The sequence below is a fragment of the Lissotriton vulgaris genome, chromosome 4_1 (genome assembly GCF_964263255.1).
Source record: "Lissotriton vulgaris chromosome 4_1, aLisVul1.2, whole genome shotgun sequence".
Lineage (NCBI taxonomy): Eukaryota > Metazoa > Chordata > Amphibia > Caudata > Salamandridae > Lissotriton > Lissotriton vulgaris.
In genome coordinates this window covers 1464706880-1464730143 of record NC_141691.1, presented here as the reverse complement: position 1 = coordinate 1464730143, position 23264 = coordinate 1464706880, and the positions used below count along the sequence as shown (strand labels likewise).

General features: G+C 42.7%; 1 protein-coding gene across 2 annotated transcripts in view; it reads left to right on the top strand.

The window, feature by feature from the left end:
- Nucleotides 1-23264, top strand: part of CCDC178 (coiled-coil domain containing 178) — a 1232457-nt gene that overhangs the window by 573573 nt on the left and 635620 nt on the right. For both annotated transcript variants that reach the window (XM_086966951.1, XM_086966950.1), the window contains exon 18: nt 183-342. In XM_086966951.1, the coding sequence (XP_086823077.1) occupies nt 183-342 (160 nt within the window). The remainder of the gene's footprint in view (nt 1-182; nt 343-23264) is intronic.

Sequence of the window (23264 nt, the reverse complement as noted above, 5' to 3'; positions counted from 1 at the left end):
TCTCAGCAAAAACCCTATTTCCACTGAGGAATCTTTTCTTTATCTTCCCTTTTCCTATTGCAGTCTTCCAAAATAAGTCTTGCACCATAACCTGGGGAGGTGAGATAGAGGGCAGGTTTGTAGTAATGAAGAGTATGCAGCCGAAGCCTGTTGAGTAAAGAGCCGTATTTTTACTTTTCAAGGAAAGATCTGGAATCTGTTCAGTTCAAGCATCAAAATGCTGAGAACCTAAGTTGTCACCTCAAGTCTGAAATCGACAGAATTCGGAAGCAGATGCAGAAAGAGCGGGATAGCCACGTGTTGCATTTGGATTGCAGGCAAAAAGCCCTGAAAAAAGACAAGGTAAGAAGCATAGTAAATAGAAACACATTGTTTCATGTAGAAAATATAATATTGACTGGATATGTTTAGCAGAGTTGAGCTCTGTGATTTCTGATTTCTTTGGGTAACCCATCATTGTAGCTCAGGAATTTAAAGTACCTCTGGGAATGACCACATCTATGCATTTGACATCATGCAGAAGTACTATATATGATGCACGGACTCTGATATAGTTGACCCCGCTAACGCACCAGGAGCGCACCATTAGCGAATGTTACATTCCTTCTTGCACATACCAGACCTTACGTTTTCTAGGATTCCACTACAGCGCTGCCACGGGGGGCGGGGGGGGGGAGAGGGGGGGGAGGGGGGGGGTTTGATAGGGGAGGGGGAGGGGCGAAAATTTAAAATCGGTCCAGGTCCTCCTGTGCTTTCAAGAAATGGACATCGGGAGAGGATGCAGGAGATGGACATACTATTGCCGCAGCTCGGCTTCCTGGTTGGGGGCACGAGCAGTATGATAATGGTTGTCGAACAAATGTGTACCATCACGCTGTATTGATTTAATACCCATACTTGTACTGTCTATGCGAACATTTTGGTACTGCAATAAAAACGATGTTACAAAAAAAAAAAACGGAAGACCCCATAGATATTTCAATTGTAGCCAGGAAGCGGGTGCCAATAATATTATATGCAATGACGAGGTATTGATGGCATGAACAGAAAACGCCACCCATAGGCTACTAACACGCTTTGTGGAGTACTGCAACAAGAAGTCGTTAACCATTAATGGTAGCAAAACAAAGTGTATGGTATTGAGGCCCTTCCACTGTTTTAAGCGAAAGCCTTTGATGTAGGTATACCTTTGGAGACTGTTAAGCAGTTTGACTATTTGGGAATTCGATTCCCAGCGAACTTGCGATGGGGTAGTCAACTACAGAAGGCTACGCTAGGTTTGAGAGAATTGGGTGGTGCAGTTTTAAAGTTTTTGGCATAATGCTGGTGCCAGAAGTATCAGTGTTATTTTGCAAATGTATAAGCATAGGGCAGTGGTGGCCGCACTATATGGCGTGGAACTACGTTGGTTTGGGAAAGCCCGCCCACTCCAAGTAGCTGAGAATAATTTCCTCTGAACTTTGCTGCGGCTTGATCCAAGTACCCTTCTAGCAGCACTGTACGCTTAATTTTATCCTTATATCAAAAATCATCGCCCTCAGGCCAATTCTTTACTGGGTTAGACTGGTAAGAAACCCCAAGGCCGCAGGTTAATTAGAAACCCTACGTACAAAAATAGAGCTACAATTGGTGTCTTTGTGGTAACCTCAGGGTAGTATTAGACAGGATACTGTAGATTTGATTAAAGAGCGGTATCATGATTACACGCAGATAAAAAATACGAGGAGTTGAAGCGGGGATCTTTTATTGAGCAATTATTTTAGTAACATCTGTGGCATTCTGTGTCCAGAAAATCTAGACATGCTATGCCCTGAATAGAAGCAAATACTGTACTGAAGATTCCGGCTAGGCATCCTCCCGACCAGGGATTTTCTTATCTGTATACATACAGTCAACGCTGTGATTGTAGCTTTGATGGTCTGGACAATCTAACCTATTTTATTCTGTTTTGTACAAAATATGTAGCCACCCGGCAGAGGTGGCTCCTACCCCTTTTTAATTATTATGCGGTAATATGTGTTAAAACAGCAATGGCGTTATGTATTAAACCAGATGATATGTATGTGATCTCCCCCGTAGCGTCATATTTATGGGTTACGTGGCCTTATCTGAGAGAGCTTCCCTCCAATCTACAAATATGTTTAAGTAGGTAGGCTCCATGAACCAGGTTGTTTCCCATAATGGAACAGGCTGAAATCTTCTGCAGACATTGCACAATTTTGACTATTTTTATGCACTGCAATTTTACTCCCTAGGGGGCTTCATAGATTGTTAAATCTGAAAAGACGTTATTGCCAAATGTTCTTATGCTTTTTTAATTGATAGTGATGCATATGTTTTTCTCACGTTTAGGACGTTGCCTCTGATGGTATTGTGCACCCTTTTCACTGCACTTTATTGTATTTGAAGTATTTAAACATGCTTTTTTTCTTAAGTTGTATGCCTTTGATGGAAAGGCATACTTTTGGCACTTCATTGTACTTGCATTTTAATGTTTCAGATAAAATTATTGATGGTTTACTGTGCACATGCTTTTATCTAGTTGTTTTTATATTGCATGTTGGTAAAATATTGTACGACTGTCGCTGAACAATAAATAAATAAATGTGGATTCTCTTATATATGCTAACATGAGGTTGTCCATAAATACATAACGCTGGTATAAAATTAACCAGTAATAATACCACCAACGAAAAGCACAAACAAGTCAGATCATCCATAAGGTGAACAGAAGGGACCACATCATATATATACTAACATGCTGGATGCTGTGATGCTGCCTACAAAGGCTGCTCCGCATTTCTTCTGGTGAAAGAGCACTATTTTATTTGTTTGCGTATGATCATGTAGGCAAGCATCCACACTGGAAACCACTTTTACTGTATTGTAAATTTTCTTTTATGATATTATATATATCGAAATAAAGCTTTGATGATGATGATGATGACATTTACTGTGCCACACAATACTGTTATTCGCTGGGAAACGGACGCCATTGCATACTGTTCTGTTGCTGCTGTACACGTTGGAGGTGCATGCAGTTTAGCACTGCTGCAGTGGTGTTATAATGTGTGCTCGAACAGCCAGTAAAATGACTGCAGTACCAGCATCTGTTTTAATAAATGCATTAGCCTTGTCTGGGTGATAATTTGCAAAAGCAGGGTGTTTAAGCAGCTCTTAAGTGTTGTAAAGGTATTAGCACATAATACTGTCTTTACCTGTAACAGCCATATGTGTAAATGAGAGTGAGTCTGCAAGAAGAGATGATGTGGAAGTGACAACCGAGGTCCTCGTTTAGAGTCCATCCAGGGTTAATACCAAAAAAACTCCCTGATTTCTTGATGCCCTTACCTCATTAAGGAGGCATGATGGGGATAGCATTGTCTTTACGCTTTACTGCCTGAGATGTGCTAAGTCATCTAAGAAAGGAAATGCACAAACTGCACTTGTGTACCGCATGCTCAAGTGCCACTGAGTTGAAATCTGACTCCCAGTAATGTCAATTGCAGGATGACTTGCCCATGCCACTTATGGCCCTGCCCAAAGACCCACCAACTATTACAGCTGGGCCTGTGCAGGTAAGAACGGTGGGACGCTGGGTTCGAGTTGGGTGGGATTCGACAGACGACCACGAGGGGAAATTAAATTATTAATACATATTTAATTTGCACTCTTCGTCATCTGTGGAAATGCCCCTGCACCGGGCCCCACCGCTCTTACCTGCACAGGCCGCGGCTAGATTCACAAATCATGCAAGTGCCAGTGCTTAAGGAGATGGGGCCTTCAGTCCTGCCAGTGGCCGATCACTGCACGGTCATGTGACAGGACACAAAGATGTCACTTGCTTATAAAGCAATAGACTGCAGCTGCTGTACTAATACTTGCGGTTAGCAGCCTATTAGCAGTAGGTCACTAAAATAGCTGCACCTTTAACACCTTAACCACGGCCGTTAATTTTCGGCAGTGCGGCGGTTCCGCGGAGTGGGTGAGGCCGGGTCGGGCGTTGGACGTTCGCAGCACCAGCGAGGTAGTGCTCGCGACGGCCAACGGCAGCAGGAAAGGAGTTAATTTAGAGGCCTGCTCCTGGGTGTTGCTGTTTGTATGGCTATTACTCGTTGCTGTGAGTTGTTAGATCCGCTGGATACACTGTATATTAAGCATAACCACATATGAGATATTAATACCGAGCTTTGAATATGCACCTGAGGTATTTAAGATGGTATACTATAGTTTCGGAATTACTCCCTGATCAAAATGAGGGCTCGGGCGCTAATCTTTTGCAATTGGTGACAAGGTCGCATACACACCAACATTTTGAACCTGGTAAGAGGGAGATTTTGGAAACAAAATCGGAGGAATGATTTTCCCCAGTGACTCACATTGAAGAAGAGATTATGGGGGGCACCTAAAAATAAAGCCGTTTGGACTTTAAAAATCTGCAGTGTCCCGCCGGAATAGGGTCTTGTGGACGAGGTCATCAACATACATTGGACATGTTATCTGATTTCTCTTCTTCTGAATACTTAACATGCACGAGGGACAAAAATTATATAAACTGTATGCTTATTTTAATTGAGTTTCTCTATATGCATGCCACCCTTTAAATTAAGCTTGCCCAATAGTTGCCATTTAGGTAATGTTTTGAAAAACCGATTTCGAGCTGGTTAGCTCACTATGTGACCTTGCTCTTGTTGGTATCCACTTTGAAGGGATTCCCATGTTGCACTTGAAGATATATCGATTGTTTGACTGAGATAGCTGACAGGTGTCCCCAGGCTATGCGAGGCACCTTCAGCCAGTCCTGGATTACTGATCGACCAAGTGCATGCTGTGGTTTTAGAGATGGCACATTCATTTCAAAGTAAAATCACACGTCACAAAATGCAACATTGCGGTTTGCCGCTAGACGGGTTCATTTTTGCACACCAGAGCTGACCTGTTCTGGGGTCCCAGTTCTGCATTTATCGCAAGCTTCTGTGCGTAATTTAACTGTTAATCGCCCTCCTCCATTAACACGAGCGTTAAGGAACACTTTAGGAGCTTGTTGCAGTTGTCTAATGGGTTATGGTACAGTGGTACCTCTCGGTCAACAGGTGGCGCTCTCGGATAAACAAACTACGCTGCATGACAATGCGACTTGTTTACTCTTTATCCCTTGTGGGGAAAACACGTGATACATTGCAGAAATGGTCTGGCAAACATGAATATCTGTGAGAATACACACATGTGCGTTAGTATACGACGACAAATTCACACAACTGTCTGAAATACCATGAAGTTAAGATCTCAAGGTAGTCAACCAATGATAACATGGGTTACAGCATTGGCAGTACCTGTCGATGTCTCCGGAATCAGCATACATACACTAGTAACTGTCATCATTTAGTTGATGTATTAGGTGACAATTAAATAAGTCTATAGGCATTGTTTTCCAAAATACAGCACAAGACAACCAGTACTGGCAATGCTGAAGAACTGAATGCAGTCATAGAATACAACATTATGATGGTGTACACCACACCTGTTGTCTCATGGGTTCAACCCACTATAATGTGTTGTAAGAATAAACGAGACCTGAATATGAAACATGTATTCTATTGTACGAGTTGTATCACAGCCTGAGAAACACTTGTACACATAATGGAAATATAAATACACATACCTCATTAAATGCGTCACTAGCGGATTGCATGCTAACTTAGAAAAGACGTAATAAAACACATGGTCACATAGACGCTGGAAGTACGAGTGCGGGGGGGGGGCTGTAGCACTTCACAACAGGCATGCTGGAGTTTACGAGGTAAGAGAGCACTGAAGATCCCTTGAGGATATTGTGGACTGGACTATGTAACTGAACTATGTGACAATTTTATTGGTGTGAAAGGAAGGCTGTTGGATGCCACTTTTTGAAACACACAACATTTAGGGGCAGATTTATGATAACTGGGGCATCCCCAGGGATGCGCCAGTTATCGTGCGCTGCAGCTACGCCACCCATGGTGCGCCGCATTTACAATGCGGCGCACCATGGGGCAAAATCGGCACAGATGCGTCACGCATCTGTGCCGTAAAAGTGACGGGGGTGCCCTATCTGACCAATGCTGCATCAAGCCTTACGCCTGCTTCAAGCAGGCGCAGGTTTTTGACGCAGCATAGGCCTAAAAGTGACTGAGTGAAATCCTATAGATTTCACTCAGCCACTTTTGCGAGGCGCACCTGCCCCGGAACGCCCACCCTGCGCCGGAACGCTCACAAGCGGCGCAGGGCTTTACAACGTGACGCATCTGCCTAGATGCGTCACGTTGTAAATCGGTCATAGGGATGCGCCACGTTTACGCCACGTTTGCGTCACGCAACTGCGGCGTAAACGTGGCACATCCCTACGACCCATTTACAACGTGACGCATCTAGGCAGATGCGTCACGTTGTAAAGCCCTGTGCCACTTGTGGGCGTTCCGGCGCAGGGTGGGCGTTCCGGGGCAGGTGCGCCTCGCAAAAGTGGCTGAGTGAAATCTATAAGATTTCACTCAGTCACTTTCAGGCCAATGCTGCGTCAAAACCCTGCGCCTGCTTGAAGCAGGCGTAGGTCTTGACGCAGCATTGTAAAGATGGGGCACCCCCGAGCCTTGCTGGAGCTGCGTCGCGCTTGCGACGCAACTCCAGCAATGCGCCACCTTTACGGCACAGATGCGTCACGCATCGGTGCCGTTTATGCCCCATGGTGTGCCGCATTGTAAATGCGGTACAAAAGGGGGTGGTAATGGACGGAGCATCTGAACCAATCAAACACTCACACCCAGTCAAAAGATCTGGATTTAATCCATCACCGTTCTTTAGCCCACTCTGCCACCCCAGTTCAGACATGGCTATATGCAAATCAGTCTGACCATGTGCCTCATGGGAACAGTCCAGCCCGGGTGTGAGTGTTTGATTGATTCAGATGCTCCGTCCATCACCACCCCCTTTTGTACCGCTTTTGGCCGCCATAAGTGTGGCAGGGTATGCTCAGACGTGAGTCCCTTGCTCACTTTGCCACTGGATTCAAGCAAGCCGGGCTGAAGACGGCTGGAATGCCAGAAACCAGTCCTCGGAAGCTTGTTTCCGGTCCAGGGAAGACATGGCTTGGCAGTTCGGGCTGGACTGTTCCCATGAGGCACAGGGTCAGACTAATTTGCATATAGCCATGTCTGAACTGGTGTGGCGGAGTGGGCTAAAGAACGGTGATGGATTAAACCCAGATCTTTTGACTGGGTGTGAGTGTTTGATTGATTCAGATGCTCCATCCATCACCACCCCCTTTTGTACCGCATTGTAAATGCAGCGTACCATGGGTGGCGGAGCAGAGGAGCAAAATAATGGCGCATCCCTGGGGATGCGCCAGTTATCATAAATCTGCCCTAAAGATTTTAATAGGATCAAAGCAAATTAAAACACTGTCCTTGCTGTTGCGCAAATGACAAACATTTGCTGAAAGCAGTTTCCACACATGATTGTTTGTGCACTGTATAGTTTTCACAAAACGTAGTGGAATCAGTGGACCTAAAAAAAAGCCAAAAAAAACATACCTCGAAAGCCAAGTGTGGAGGCACTGACAGCCCAAAGTGCTGTTAAATATTAGATAGAGCAGGGAAAGCAAAGAGGAACAGAGAAAATTTACTCAAAAACCACCTAAGGATAGCTGGTGTCCCATCAATACACAATCATGTGCCCAGTGCTCTAGGGATTTAGAATCGATATGGATTAGACAAGACTATTTTCGTCAAAAATGCTAACTTTAACCTTAACTTTCGCTCTCTATATAGAACTACAAATCCTATTGGCAGTAGGCAGCCGGTTAGTTCTTTTTGATGTTGTCATTCGCATGCGTCCATTGTGCGCTGATGACGAACACCTGTAGAGTCCACGTTATATTGTTTGCCCGCCGCCCAGTCCGGTCCAGTTGGCATAAAATGGGGACCATTGTCATCTGTGCTCTAGGAATTTAGAATCTATATGGATTAGACATGACTATTTTCGTCACGAATGCCAGTCATCCCTAACTTTCGCTCTCTCGATAGAACTACAAATCCCATCAGCAGCAGGCAGCTGGGTAGTTCTTTTCGATGATGTCCCCCGCATGCGTCCATTGTGCGCTGATGACGAGCACCTTCAGAGGTATGTTCTTTTTGGCTTTTTTTAGGTCCACGGATTCCGCAAATTTTTGTGATTATTAGAATTAGGGGGATTTAATCCGTCCAGGACTTTAAACATTCCCTCAGACCCTCCCTTCTATTATATTTGCTCAATGTATAGTTTTATCAATAAAACAAGCAAGTACAAATTAATGGGCCCATTTGAATGAAGAATGTGCTGCCTGTAAATGGCAGTGTGCTACCACATCATGCTATAATAATATATTTGTGACAGTGCACCAGCTACAGACTTACAACTCTCTTGCTGAATAGGTGTGGCTCATTTTCTACGCCTGGGCCCTGATTATGAGTGGGTCAGTCTTTTCTGACCGCTGCGCAAACTCCTGTTTGTGCAGGGTTTGGAATCCCAAGTTGAGGGTTATTTAAGGCACCCAGGTGTGTTAAATACCTCACCCTTTATTACATTTTGACAAGTTCAGTCGATTTTGATTGCTCCTCGAATGCCTTCCTGGAACACTTGTGGCACAGTCCGCCAAAGAAAGGCATTAGGCTGGCCTACAAAATGATTTTGTCAGCCGAGATTCAACGGCAGCCCAACCTCTTTCCGCTATTGGCCGTAAGTGAAGTCCACATCTCAGGGTCACAGTCACCTCTGACGATATGGGATGCATAGATGTTCTCTCACGTACACTTCTGAATGTTTCACGGGTCAAAACCCCCCAGTTAAAATTTGTCAACGATTTTTACTATACCCCCTCATCATTTACTTTTCATGAATTCCCGGCAGGACTCTAAGTGCTTCCAGTATGCTGGAGATCTGGTGGACTCAGATCACATTTTTGCTACTTGCCCTGCTATTTCCTATTATTGGCAGACAGTTTTCGGAAAGCTTAATCGGTTTTGTCCCACTACTATGAGGTGGGACCCTAAACTAATTGTGCCAGGTCACTCATCATATATTCCTTGTAATTTTGGCAGTATTCTATTGTTTGCTAACGTATCAGCTCAATTGATCCTGGCTTGGCATTGTTTAATGGCCCAGATTCCTAATCCAATACTCTGGTGACATGGATTCATCAATACAGGCCTTCTCAAGTGCTTGATTATTGACGTCCATGAGTGACGCACTAGGAACAGGAAGACATGGGATCTGTTGAGGGGATTGTGGGTGGATTTTCAGTCTGGTCATGACCACCTGTCACCATAGTTATCTTTTCTCTTTTATATATTTTTTCATTTGTGCTTCTTTTTGTCGGTCCATCCAGTTGCATCCCTCATGTTTTATGTCAATACTTGTCTTCTATTGTAAGCTATGATTCTGTACTGTGGAAATATTGTATTTCATTTAAGAGACGAAAGACCTCAAATAAAGCCTGTTGAAATTTAACAGGTCAAAAGTGTATGCTATTCACTGTGTCATGCATTTTTTTGTGGGGTCAGCCTAGAATGAGTCTTAAAAAACGTAGACTTCCACCTTAAATGGGTGGATGTGACCTGCCGAATAGGTTCTATTATCAAACAGCTTTCCTTGTAGCACTCGTGGTGGGTTGGTTTGACAGCTCAACTTACATAGTTGCCCCTTAGTTTTTGAAAGAAAGCCACCTCATATCCCCATACTCCTTGCTTGCGGCTTTTAAAATGAATTCTTTGGCATTGTCTCACTCTTCGTGTACTTTTCCAACCCTATATAAGCTCTCAAACTAGTGGACAAGTCTTTGTCCCCTAATTTAGTTAAATTCTTTCCTTTTTCGTATGGAACAATACAAAAACATCTTCTGCGATATCAGCCGATATAAGTTTGCTTTGGGCAACGAAGGGTATCACCATGGTGTTTGATCTGTTTAAGGATGATCGTCCTCAATCCTTTGCCTCCTTGCAGGTTAAGTATTCACTATCCAATATGGACTTCTCTATTTTTTTTAAGGATCAAAGCAAAACTTTCAAAACTTGGTATAGTGCCTCCCTCAAACCCTTTTTTTATTCATCAAGCTACACAAATTTACAAATCCCTGGGCATTATTCTCTGGTGTCCTCCTCGTCAACCCTTCAGAAACAATGATCGAAATACTTTCAAGAGTCACATTTCCCTCAATTGCAGATGGTAGCTGCCCAACCATCTCTTCTAACCTTCTCTCTAACAACTTGATCCCTTCTGTTGCCCGGACACACTTCTATACTGCATACTTTCTCCATCAGACACTATCTATAAAATGTTTAAACTGCACTTGCTTGAATCTGATCTTAGCTGGTCCTCTAATGAAACTGCTGGTACTCTTGATCATATATTCTTCACATGTAAGATCCTCTCCACCTATTGGACAGGAGTGAGAGATCAACTTGTGAGATGCACGAACAGCACAAGAGTCCAAGAAAAACTCTTATCAAAGAATCCTACTCTGAAAGAGGCTATGGCTATTGTAGAAGGCATGGAGAATACCTCTACTTGGGTTAAAGAGATAAGAAAAAATAAAGAGGAAGCAAATCACAAAGTCAAGATGTAGTACATAGACTAGAAGAAGATGATTTTTTAGAAGAATGTCCTGATGCTATTGCCAAAGTTTCGGTTAATGCAAGAAACAAATTGCCTCCAAAAAACTTGCTAACTCAGAAGGGTTCTCAAGAAAATCGTCCTTCCTTTAGTAAAGAGACTCCTTTGCCTAAAGAACGAGATTTTCGGCTACAACGCTCATATTCTAATCAAAGAATGCGTTGTTTCAGATGTGGTAGTTTTTCTCACACTTCTAATTTTCCGAACTGTTTTGCTAGAGATAGTATTTGTAACAATTGTGGAGGTAAAGGTCACTATACTCGTGTTTGTAAGTCTAACAAAAAGAAAGAATCTAATGAAAATGTATCTGACATCGTACGCACTGTGGTTGTATCAAATGTAAAAGTTATTGGAGAAAATGTTGATTCTGAACGTATTACTATGCCTTTCTGCGATATAGGTATTGACAAGTATGTATTTAAATTTATGACGGACTCAGGATCTCCTTTTACTTTGATAGGGAACAAAATTTGGGATGAAGTTGTCGGTCTAGAAAATGTTCCACTTTTGCCTCCAGACATTGCTCCTTTAAGTTATCGGCGATCAAAAATAGATATTTTGGGGTATACAGTAGCTAAGACCTCTTTCAGAGTTAAAGTAATTACTGGCAAAGTTTATGTGGCTGTGAGAGGAGACAATCTTCTCGGATGGAAACATCAACATGATTTTGGTATAATCCTAAATCCTTTTGCTAAAAATCCTCATGATCAGGTCATGCTTATGGAAGACTTAATTTCTTCTACTCTTTCTGATGAAGTTAGCAGTGTATCTGAATCTGACAAATTTGAGTTTCCTAAAGTGTTCTCAGATACACTAGGATGTTTAAAGGGATTTGAACACAGGATTATTCTTAAAAATTCAGCAAAACCATGTGTACATAAAGTTCGAAAAGTTCCGAATATGATGGTTGAGCCTTTGAAACTGGAGATTGAGAAACTTTTGAAATTAGGAGTAATAGAAGAAATAGAATCTTCAGAGTGGTTAAGTCCAATAGTTTTAGCACCCAAGGATGGTGGTAAAGCGGTAAGAATGTGTGTGGATTTGCGTGGACTAAATGAGTGTATTTGGGTTGATCGGCAGCCTTTACCGAATATATCTGAATCAATTAGTATCTTGAAAGGAGCAAACATGTTTAGTGTTCTAGATCTTTCTTCTGCGTACCACCAAATTGTTTTACATCAGGAATCCAGACACTTGACTTCTTTTGTTACACCCCTTGGTGCTTATCAGTTCTTAAGAATGCCCTTTGGGTTGGCCTCGGCTGCTGCTTGCTTTCAAAGGGTGATGAAGATGGTTCTTGGAGATCTACGGAATGTGATGTTCTTCCAGGACGATATATTGATTTATGGTGTGGATGCAAGGGAGCATGATGCTGTGTTAAGATCGGTGTTGAACAGATTATCTGATAGGGGACTCACAGTCAAGAAAGAGAAATGCAGAATTGGTTTGGACTCAGTTACTTATCTTGGGCATGCAATTTCTGGAAAAGGGATACAACCGAAGTTAGAATTGGCTGAGAGTATTGTTAAGGCACCGGCTCCAGAAGATAAAGACCAGGCTAAATCCTTTTTGGGCATGGCGGAATTTTATTCCAAATTTGTTAAAGGTTTTGCAAGCATTGTTGAGCATATTAGATCTCTTTAGAAAAAGGGTGTACCATTCACTTGGTCTAGTGATTGTGAGGAAGCATTCCATTTGATAAAGACTGAGATTGGCAAAATGCCCACTTTGGGTCATTTTGATTCTAAATTAAAAACCATTGTCACTACTGATGCCAGCCTTAAAGGTCTTGGCGCAGTACTTTCTCAGATTGTAAATGGGGAGGAAGTCGTGGTGGCTTTTGCTTCAAGGGCTTTGAAGGATGCAATTACTCTTGCATTGAGAGAGAAGCGTTGGCTGTATTTTGGTCAATACATCATTTTAGATTCTTTTTGTGGGGCATCCCGTTTGTTGTGAGGTCAGATCATCGCCTTCTTCTTCAGATATTTTCTTGTCATCAAAGTGATCATATGACACCTAGATTGAAGAGGTAGAGTGAAGGTCTACAAGAGTTTAATTTTATTGTACAGTATATTTCTGGCCAAAATAACAAGCCTTTATCCAGATTTATCCAGATTACCGATTGAAATGACTCTGCTATTTCTGAGGTGTCTTTTTCCCTCTTCATTCCTCTCATCAGGTTGGGACACTATGTATGAAACCCCTCCGTGGGTTTATCTGACAACATTGTGGCTTTACTGGATCTCCTCTTGACAGTGGCAGTAAAAGTTATCTGGAACACATTGAGCACGTTCATGGCCGTAGCATAATGCATTCATTGTTTACCCCCTTTTATTATATTGTGTAGGATGTACTTAATTTTACACCGGGTTTTACATCCCATTTCCCTTTCTCACTCTTTTTGTTTTGTACTATTCATCATCTCTTCTTTTTTCTTGTTTCTTTTTTCACTCACATTATGGAGTTCACCATCTGGGCCTACAAATTTTAGCTCTCTATATGCCTCCTTCTGTGTTTTTCTGATTACTCTTTGTGGTCATCACATCTGTGTATTGTTCTTCATAGCTGGATGTACCTTTGGATACTCTCTTATTCTGCTATGAACACACTGTCAGTTTGGCATCTTATCCCGGGTATAAGGCATTATGGTACCCTTTGGTCAAATAATTTAGTATGTACCTGATCGCACATTTTTAACTCTATTTGATATGTGGGCTATATTCTGTTTTGAATAAGCCTCTTGACATTTGTATGTATTGTATTGTTGTTGCTTTTTCTAAAAATTGATAACATATTTGGGAAAAAAATATATAAGGTGGATGAGGTGAAGTTACCCTGGTGAAGCTGTAACTTCTGTTCTTCAATAAGTTACTACATTGTCTTCAAACCTAGCTGTAGCTTCTGCTCTTCAATAAGTTACCACATTGCCTTCCAACCTACCAGTTTCCCATTCCTATGTAGTCCCATGATTACTATTTTTTTCTTTATTGTCTCTGAGTTATAAACTTTAACTAAGTATTCTCTTCAAAATAGCATGTTTTTTTATTCACCGAGTCACAACCATTTCATGCAAAATCTCCAGTCGCATGTTGACTATGTGTTTGGCTAAATGACAAACAGCAGTTTCCATTTACTTTTATTTGCCTGTGGCAATTATTTTATGGTTGAGTGAAGGGACATTGGAAGTTTATCAAGCTCTCTTTCTCTGGTAAGGGTGCTTCAGAAATGCTACAGGTTAACAGGGCCACCCATACCCAGCTCATGTTTGTTCCATACTTTACTTTTCTTCCATACCCAGCATAATCTTTTGAATGCTCTGGTCACGCTCTCTATAAAATGCTAAAAACGTAATTGGATATTCTCAATTTTCCATACATCACCTTTTCAAATTCCAATACCTATCCATGGCTGCCTGCCCTTGGCTTTTTGTTGGAGCATTCAGGTCTGGCCAGAGTATGGTTATATCTCTCTTGTTAGTCAGCAACCCAAAGACAGTTGGACCTTTAGTATATCTATACAGATCCACTTCCCCCATCTTCTCAGCAGTACAAGATATAGATTGATTTCTGCCTCTTAACCTTTTACTTTCCAAGTAAAAGTTCATCCAAGATTTCCACCCAGAACAACTAAATGTAGGAGCACATTCAACCCATATAGAGGAAATTGCCATTTACAACAAAATGCTGCCTTGTTGTTTTATCTCCCAAGCCTATGTCATTTGCCTGTAAAGTAGTATATTCTAGGTAGATTAGGGGTGGGCGGAATTTGCGGAAGTGCCTTCCGCAAACTTCCGCGAAACGGCACGAAATCTCAGCGAACACGTGGAATTTTGCGCGTTCGCTGAGATTTCACTGTGCCCGTTGTTGTCATTTATGGAGGCTAATCTCCTAGCTTATTTTAGCTTATGTTACAAGCTAGTCACTACAAACTCAGACTTTGTGAAGCCTGTTTCCCTTCAACCTGATTTCATATAATATTTCTGCGGTTTGTCTAATGTTTTTCAATACAAGAGGGGTCCAATCAGCCCTCTGGAGCATGTTGTAAAAGCTCCAGGCTTCCGTAAACACTAGATACCACTCTGAGATGCAGCCACTAAATCTGGAGGTTGTTTCGGCAATAACCTAACAATGAAACATCGAAGGAAAGTTTTACTAAATTCTACAGTGCTGTGTTGGTGAAAAGAAAAAAAATTGAAAAGCACAATATTTACGCAGAAATGCGTGCCAATAATGTAATCAGTAGTATTCCTGAGAAAAATGTTCATTTTAGTGTAACACTACAGATTGTAGTAAATATGAGAGATTGGCATCTTGCGTGAGATTTGTACTCGAGGAATACTCTCCAATACAAAATTCTGTGTGCAGGCAACCGTGCATGCTTAAGTCCAAAAGGCATACCCCGGAAGTGCAGAGCACTAATGGGCGAGAAGCAATGAGCCCAAAATGTGATCAGCGCTTTTAACAAGGGCCGGAGGGCTAATAAATTAAACTGGAGTTGGTGCGCCTGCAAATTGGGGAAAGTAGCACATAACATATGAACCGTGCCAAATAATTAACAAGTTATGTGTGCTCCGAGGCACTGGGGTTGTGGGGGGCTGAAGCGAGGGGAGACTTTATAATTGCAATTCTCTTCCTCTACATAGGATGTGGATACCCCTCGCGTGCTGCTTTAGTTGGGCTACCAGAAAGTCCCCAGAGGACCATTCGACAATTCTCAGACCTTCAGCGGCAGGTCGTGGGTGGTCCAAATGCCTTATACAAGATAAGCTCCTTCCCGTTTTTGGAAGGGCAGAGAGTAGGGGGCAGATGGTGCTACCAATATTAGCTTTATTTCGCTGTTGCGACTGTTCCTGTTCTTGACTACAGAACCTGTTTTCTTTTCCTCGTTCGTCCTCGCGTGCTTGTTCCCGTGCGAGCGTTTTCCAGGCTCTGGCCTTTAGCTGTGTCCCTACTGGACAGGAGCACGGCGCGCCCTTATCAGATTGCCACACCTATTAAGGGACAATAACTCAAATGGCGTACTGAAGTATGCTGCAGGTCCGTGACAGAATGAATCCTGCCCTGCATATTATTTATCAAGGAAGATGCCACCGTTTTGTGCAATACCTCTACTCAACTAGAGTGCTTTCTACTGGCTAATCATGAAGTGCTACCTTGTTGGGTAGATGTATAGTGCTTTTCCTACACTACAGCTGTGTAAAGGGCCAGAAGAGTTCTCTCCAGTGACCATGTATGTGTGTAAGTTTGCCACCGCGCCGAATGCCGCCGAGGTCCTTTGAGTGAGCTGCACATCATAGTGGGGAAATGGCGGGAATGTGGTGCATACCGACCAATAGTGTGTGTGGGGCATGGCCAAACGGGGCTTCAATGCGAGTTCACATGCCTCTTGTTTATAAAGGGTCAGAGGCCGATCAGCGAAGCAGATGAGGAGAACGCAGCCTCCTGGTCAGAAGAACTACACGGGGATGGCTCTCGAGAAACTCATGAGGAGAAAGCAGCCTCCTGGTCACTTCCTGGTGAGGTTTAATTACCTCATGCATGCCCCGAGTTCCGTTTGGCCGCGGATCGCAGAAGTTTCAAAATGTTCGCGTTCCACGCGGAGATGCTGAAATTTCGCAAGTTCCGCGAGCGGAACGGAATTTTCTGCCCACCCCTAATGCAGATATTGTTAGAAGCTTATGATCACTTTGAGGAAACTTCTGTACTTGACTTAATGTTCCTGAGATTGGAAGTGAGGTGAATGTTAGTTTGGAAATGTGAATTTTTGATTGGTACTCTTGAGTGTGAGACTCACCATTGACGTGAGCACATTCCAACATACTTAGCATAATCCTTCAGATATTGTGGTGTAAGTAAAACAGTGGAAATCTATATAAAGAAAACTCCCAAAAGATGTATTATGGTATGCATTTCTATCAATAAGTATGGAATTAGCACTGGTCTGTCCACCCAGCTTTAAGAAGTGGGGAGTGTTGAACTTGACACATTCTGCAGGGTGACCGCCAAATGTTTTGCCTTTACCCCTCCTGTTGTCTGAACCCATTTTTGTTCGTTTTTAGGACTCTGTGTACTTTAGCACTGCTAACCGGTGCTAAAGTGCTAGTGCTCTTTCCTCTAAGCATGGTAAAATTGGCTTACACCCAACTGGCATATTTAATTTTTGTGTGAGCTCCTAGTAAAGTGGTACTTCAGGTACCCAGGGCCAATAAATTAAATGCTACTAGTATGCCACTCACTTAGGCAGCCTTTTAAAACATGTTCCAGGCCTGCCATTGCAGACTGTGTGTGCAGTTTTAAACTACCATTTCAAATTGGCAAAACAAACCTTTGGCCAGGCCTAAACCTTCTTTTTATATACATACAAGTCACCCGTATTGTAGGGCTTAAACAGCCCATAGGGCATGGTGCATTCTATTTAAAAAGTGGGACCTGTACTTTTTAGTTTTACATGCCCTGGTAATAAAAAAAGCTTCTATGTTCCCTTTTTCACTGCTTTAAGGTCTTCCTCTCCCATAGAATAACAGTAGATTATTTATTACGTTTAATAAGGGATAACTTATGTGTGGGATCAGGTAGGGGTTTGGTGTCTGATGAATTGCAATATGAAATCCTCTTCAATGGTAAAGTCGGATTTTAAGTCACAATTCTGAAAATGCTACTTTTAGAAAGCTGGCAGTTTCTTTTCCTAACCGTTTGGTGTCTATCCTGTTCCTGGGTCACATGATTAGGTGCAGTCGGCAGTTGGTCTTTGTGTATTCCTCCCAGACAGCATCACAATGAAAATTATGAATGTTGGCAACATTGGGCTATCTTGGCTTAATGGGAGGACGTTGAACTGTCACCTACCGCTCTTGAACTTCAAAGGTACTGGCCCAGCTCACACACACAGAACTTCACACTGACCTATTGTGCCCCCAGACAGAGTGGGCACAGGGCAGGGAGGCAGGAAATTCCAGAAACATCTGTAGGGAGACACTCTAGAAGCTTCTCCTGCTTCAAAAGTGGGAACGAGGTAAAAAAAAGGGGACTCTCAGAACCTCTTTCCTGGACGTGTGGATATTACAGAAAAAGGACATTTTGCTGCTTGAGGCCTGCCCTGCTTGCTGAGAAGGGAGACTGGAGTTTCACCTTTCAACCCAGGCACACGTGATTACCAGGGTCAGCTGACTGACCTCCTGTTCTGAGCTACAGTGACATAACAAGCTCCAGAAGCCTCCTGACATCTTCCCAGCTGACCTGTAACCTGGACCTGCAACTGGGACTGCCGAATCCTACTAACCTCTGATGGAATGAGTTCCTGATCCCCAAGAGGTGCCCCTCAGGTCCTGAACCTTTGGTGTGCTATCATATGAGCTCCTCCTTGAAGAAAGGAAGAAATCCTGACGTTTTGGGCTCTTCAGGACCCAAAATGGGTCAGTTCGAACTAAGATCTTGCCGCCCGTGCTGATTGCCAAAGCGAACCTCTGAGGAACCTGACGCTTTGTGCTAGAGCGACTGCTAGCAGCAACTGGCAATGTGAGATTCATACTTCACGCTACAGCATCGACAGTCTTCTATGGTGGCCGCCAAAGTGAATCTCCAGCAACGACCGGCTGCGATGCCAGATGGGATCTTCGTGCTACTGCAACGACCATCCGCGGCACCCAGGCTCCTCTTTGCACTATATTCATAACCATCCATGATGCTCTCCTTGCTCCTCGTGACCTCCTCCATTGCAAGCTGGACTCTTCATGCTGGACTTTAGAAGGTAATTCTTTCAGTGGAACTAACCTGGTCCCTGTGTCTGGCCCACGCTCCATTGCAGTCAGCTGGAACCTGTGACTTTTCACCCGGTTTTGCATGAACAGATAACTGTTAGTGGCCCTTTGTGATCTTAGGCACTATACTTACCTTAAAATTTTGAACTGCATATCTCTGGTTTTACTGATTGGATTAATGTTGTTTTGGTGTCAAAGAATTATTTATACTACAAACAAAGAGGGGAGGTAGAGGTAGAGGCTAGGATTATCCTCTTTAAAGATATGTATCACACAATAATTGAAAACATTAGAAGAAAACCTTCCCAGGGAGTCGGTGTGCAAGATACTGCGCGATTCCAGTGCAATCGCTCAATAGGAAAAAAGCTTTTTTCCTAGAGACCCCCACACCCACCAGAGTTGCCTCTTGGTGGAATGCTTCATCATTAGGGTTCATCCCAATCCTCTACGGATTGAGGCATGCTGCAACTTGTCAATTATGCAGGAGCACTTGTTGGTGTGTTTAAATAATAATGAAAGTAGAGGGGAGTCGAAAAATCAGAGTTTAAAATACCTGTCTAGTTGGACTAATATTTTATTCCTGTCCCTAGTCGGTAAAGTTAAAATTAGGGGTTATGACTGAAGACATGGACTTTAATGAGTCTGTTGTTTCAGTGATGAGCAGTCAACATGTTTTGAGCCGTTCCCCTGTTGGCTTTTCCTCAGGACTAAAAGGGAACCTAGGTCTGTTAGTACCACTCCTCTGTATCCGCTAATTAGGATACACTAGGTCGCATGCAATGCATACACACTTAAATATACATACGGTTGCTTTTGAACAGGGTTGGATTGGGATTAGAAATCGGCCCGGGCACGCTGAAAAAAAAGTGACCCACATTTGCATATTGCCGTGCAAAACACTGCTTCCGCAAAGTTTTCTAACAAAAAAAAAGGGGGCGTAAAGAAAATGCACAGATTCGTTTACACTGGTGAAACACACTGGAATACAAGTGTGGCCACTTTTGCTCCGGCCCCCTGCCCCCGCTCAATATGCATGTGTTAATGGGCCGGCCCCAGCGAGATAAAGGGAGTGACACCTCTGCCCTTTGATAAAAGGGAATTAACTGAGGCCCATCTGCCCCCAGAAAGGCCACTCAGGCACCCACTGGGCCGCTGGCAGCATCCGAGCAACCCAGAAACCGCCAAATCGCCCTCAGACTGCTCCAAAAAGCAGCCCACAGCTGGGACTGGACACCGGCCCCTCGGGCATTGCCCGAGTGCCCGCGTTACCAATCCGACGCTGCTTTTGAATAATCCTGTACCTGATATAACAAAAGAAAGTTATTTTAAAACACTGGCTCGTCAGTGATATGCAACAACTCTATCATGTGGGTGCTCCATAAAGTACACCAAGTGGTCACTCCCTGCGTGTTAAAAACTCTTCGCTTAACTCAGTGATTGTGAGAAAATCAGGGTCAAGAATCGCTATTCGTGGTCATCACGGAGTGCATCCCATAATGCTCCCCCCGTAACTTACTGCATCAGGGCCAACCTTGTTCCAATCACCTACACGATTCCCTGTAGACCGCATCTTAGCGGTGTGTGTCTCCGGCTCCTATTATTGACTGAGCTCACGCTTGGATGGCATGTGCGTACAGGAGAATCAGTGTAAAGACTAAACCGCTTTGCATTTCCAAAATGGCTGCGCCCCGTGGTGGGCTATCGCGGTAGGCTTGTGCAATATACCACCATTGTCCTCCATTTTTTTTGTCTCATAACATAAATCACAACCGTCCCCATACAGCGCGTGGCAGTTATGTGAGTACCTTGAAATGGACAGCAGGTGCTACAACATGTACAATATGCAGCAGCACCGCAGTCCTTCAGTGCAATGAAATGCATTCATATCAAAGAGCTGCGAATTTGCACAACAGGAATTAGCTAACCCCCTAATGGCAGCTCATAAACAATGCATGTTATTCGCAATGGGCCTGACAACAGATTTCACGTTACAAGGTATAATTAAACACCAGTTAAACGTTTCCCCTTCTGTGTTTGCTCGGGGCAATATTTTTTTTAATTGAAAAGATTGACATTCGGTTGATGTTGATATGTTCTGTTTTCTAATAGTTCTTTATTGTTTAGAATAACGAAAAACGTGTACTTGCCGAAGAGGCTCGCTTCTCAGCAACGCGCGGGTGCTAAATAACATTTCTAAATGATAAAAGTAAATGCCGTAAAACACTTTTCTTTTATTCATGGCGCGCAGTGACTTTGCAAAGGCTACCTGAGCACATCACAAAAATTCTATAGATCAGGGTGCAATGAAGTAAAAGTGAGTAATAACCAGTGACTAGAGAAACTTGCGGAATAAATCTATTTAATTGAATTTTTAAGAATAGCTTTGCTTTCGTGTGGTGTGAAGGAGCCGAATGCCCTGTTGCAGAGCCAATAACGCCAGTGTCAGTGAGCCATGTGAGTCGTCTCTATGGGTTGTAAATTGGATCCCCTCAGTGGCCAGTTAATGTTTTCTGTATTTATGACAGCATTTCTGTTTTTCCCAGCCACCGGGGCACTTTGGCAACATAAAAATTTAAAAATAATTTTTCGCAATCACACCGTGCCAATTTTTTATAGTTAAAAGGGACTCATTTAAATTGGAAAAGCTGCTAGTCTGAAATTTTCATCTGAAGGATTACCAGCAGCCAGTGCTACTTGTCTGATGAGGGTTTCACATGGCTTATCTAATGTGAAATCTCCATGTGGTATATAGTTTCATTAAACGGTGATCAAGAATACATTAGTTCAAAACAAGAAAAGGCAATGGAGCTTAATCCGCCAGGCATCTTGGCGCAACAACTTTAAAAGAGTTATTGAAGTGAAACATTTCGAGAATTAAAAGTCTCCCACTTATACGAGACTCCTGTCACAAGCCGAAAAGTCAGGATTTCCTCGTTTTTTTGTTTCTTTTATGTGTGCAAAAACAAGTATTGCTCCTAAAACAACAGCTCCAACTTTGAATCCAGCAGATTGTAGGTGGCATTAAACCCTCTTTTTATGCACCTTTTACACGTATGGAAAATATAATGGTTCGCAAAAGCAGAGGAAAGCATCAATAGAACACTGGAATGCCCTGTTTAGAATCTCAAGTTCTAAATAATTGAGGATATATGTTATCATACAGAATGCCTCCTAGTAACGTCAAAGCATAATTGTCCTTAAAAGGGAAATAGTCTTCTAACAATAGTATACAATTGAGTCCGGTCACTGCTATATAAGGCTACCAAAACTATTTAAAGAACTGCTTGTAGATTAGTCAAATTCTATGTCTAGCTCTCTGATAACTTTGTATTGACAACGCGGCCATGTCTAATAAAGCACATTGGGGCCTAGTCGCAAAGGCACTTTTTAGTGTGAAAAGTGGGACTCCTGTAGTATATATATATTTCTTTATTCGGTTTTACAGAATAGAAAACCATAAAAGCAATGTTACAATCAGATGAAAAAAAACACTTATTTGCAATTTATACACATTCGTTACAATTTTTAAAATAAACATTCCCACACTAGCCTTAGAAGTCGTTATTCGGACAAAGATTAAAAATTATCCAATTCATAAATCATGTAAGAACACTACAAATTTGTACTATGTTTAAAAATACATTTCAGAAAATTGACGACGTGGTAACAAATGCATTCAGATTCTAAAAACTGTAGGCGCATTTTTTAGTGTGAAAAGTGGGACTCCTGTAGTAGTCTTTCATGTACTCTTGCATGACTTTGTGAAGTAGCCTAAAAATGGAAATATTCAGCTAGTATTCATACAAAATTAGTACTAACAGAAAAGTCTGTGCCCTTTTAATAATCAGGGGTTGGATGTGTTAGGCCGGTTCACAAAGGCAAGTAAGAGTGTGTAAGAGAGTACTCCAGTAGTACTACTTTCTGTTCTAATAAATGTTTTTGTGATTCGGCCCATGATAGAGGGGCGATACTCTCTCCCTTGCAGATTCCCTGATGACAACAGCTTGGCATTATGGTGTATCACTACTTCAAACTAGTGGTAGGAAGTCGATATATTGGCAGATAGAATTTAGATATATATATTTTACTTTCTAAATAACCACGTTGCTTTCAAGCTCCATGTCCTCCTTTCCTATCTACATTTCTTGTTTGGGATGAGATTGTCATTCAGTGCTATCAACATACCTCTAGAGGGAGGTCTGAGGCGAGACAAAACATCCAACCAGGATACCAATGCGATGCACCCGTTGCAGGCTTCAGTTGCCTTTTGTATGGTCTCCAAAAAGTGTTTCCTGAATCACCCAGGAGTATAAAGATCGTTCTTGGTTTGGGCTGAAAACGTTAGTAACAATAGGGAATATGGAAGGAATTCTCCTACTAATTCCACTTTTAGCCACTGGGTATCACTACTGTTCAGTCCAGGAGAACAAATTGGTGAGAGGAAAATATATAACATCAGTAAGCACTCAAAAACAACTTTAATTGAAGTGTGAGGCCATGCAGAATATCTTGGCCATGTGGAGAGGGCTATTAAAATGTAATACAATCCATAGTTAAGTGCCTTGTGGGCTCGAGAAAAGACTTGCCCAAGTCCTGGAATGTTGTACGTGTTGGCTGTGTCTCTGGAAGCCTCTGTATTTGGATAAAGAGGCTGTCTCCACACATGCCACAGAGTAGCCCTGCACGCATTGGACGCTTCTCCACATATCTGCACTCCTCTGCTCCTGAAGATGGTTCTGTGCACATGCTAGGTGAGTGTCAGATACGGTGGCATAACACCTGGTGCAAGCAGAGAAAATGGACTCCTTTCCCTCCTTTGCTACTAAAA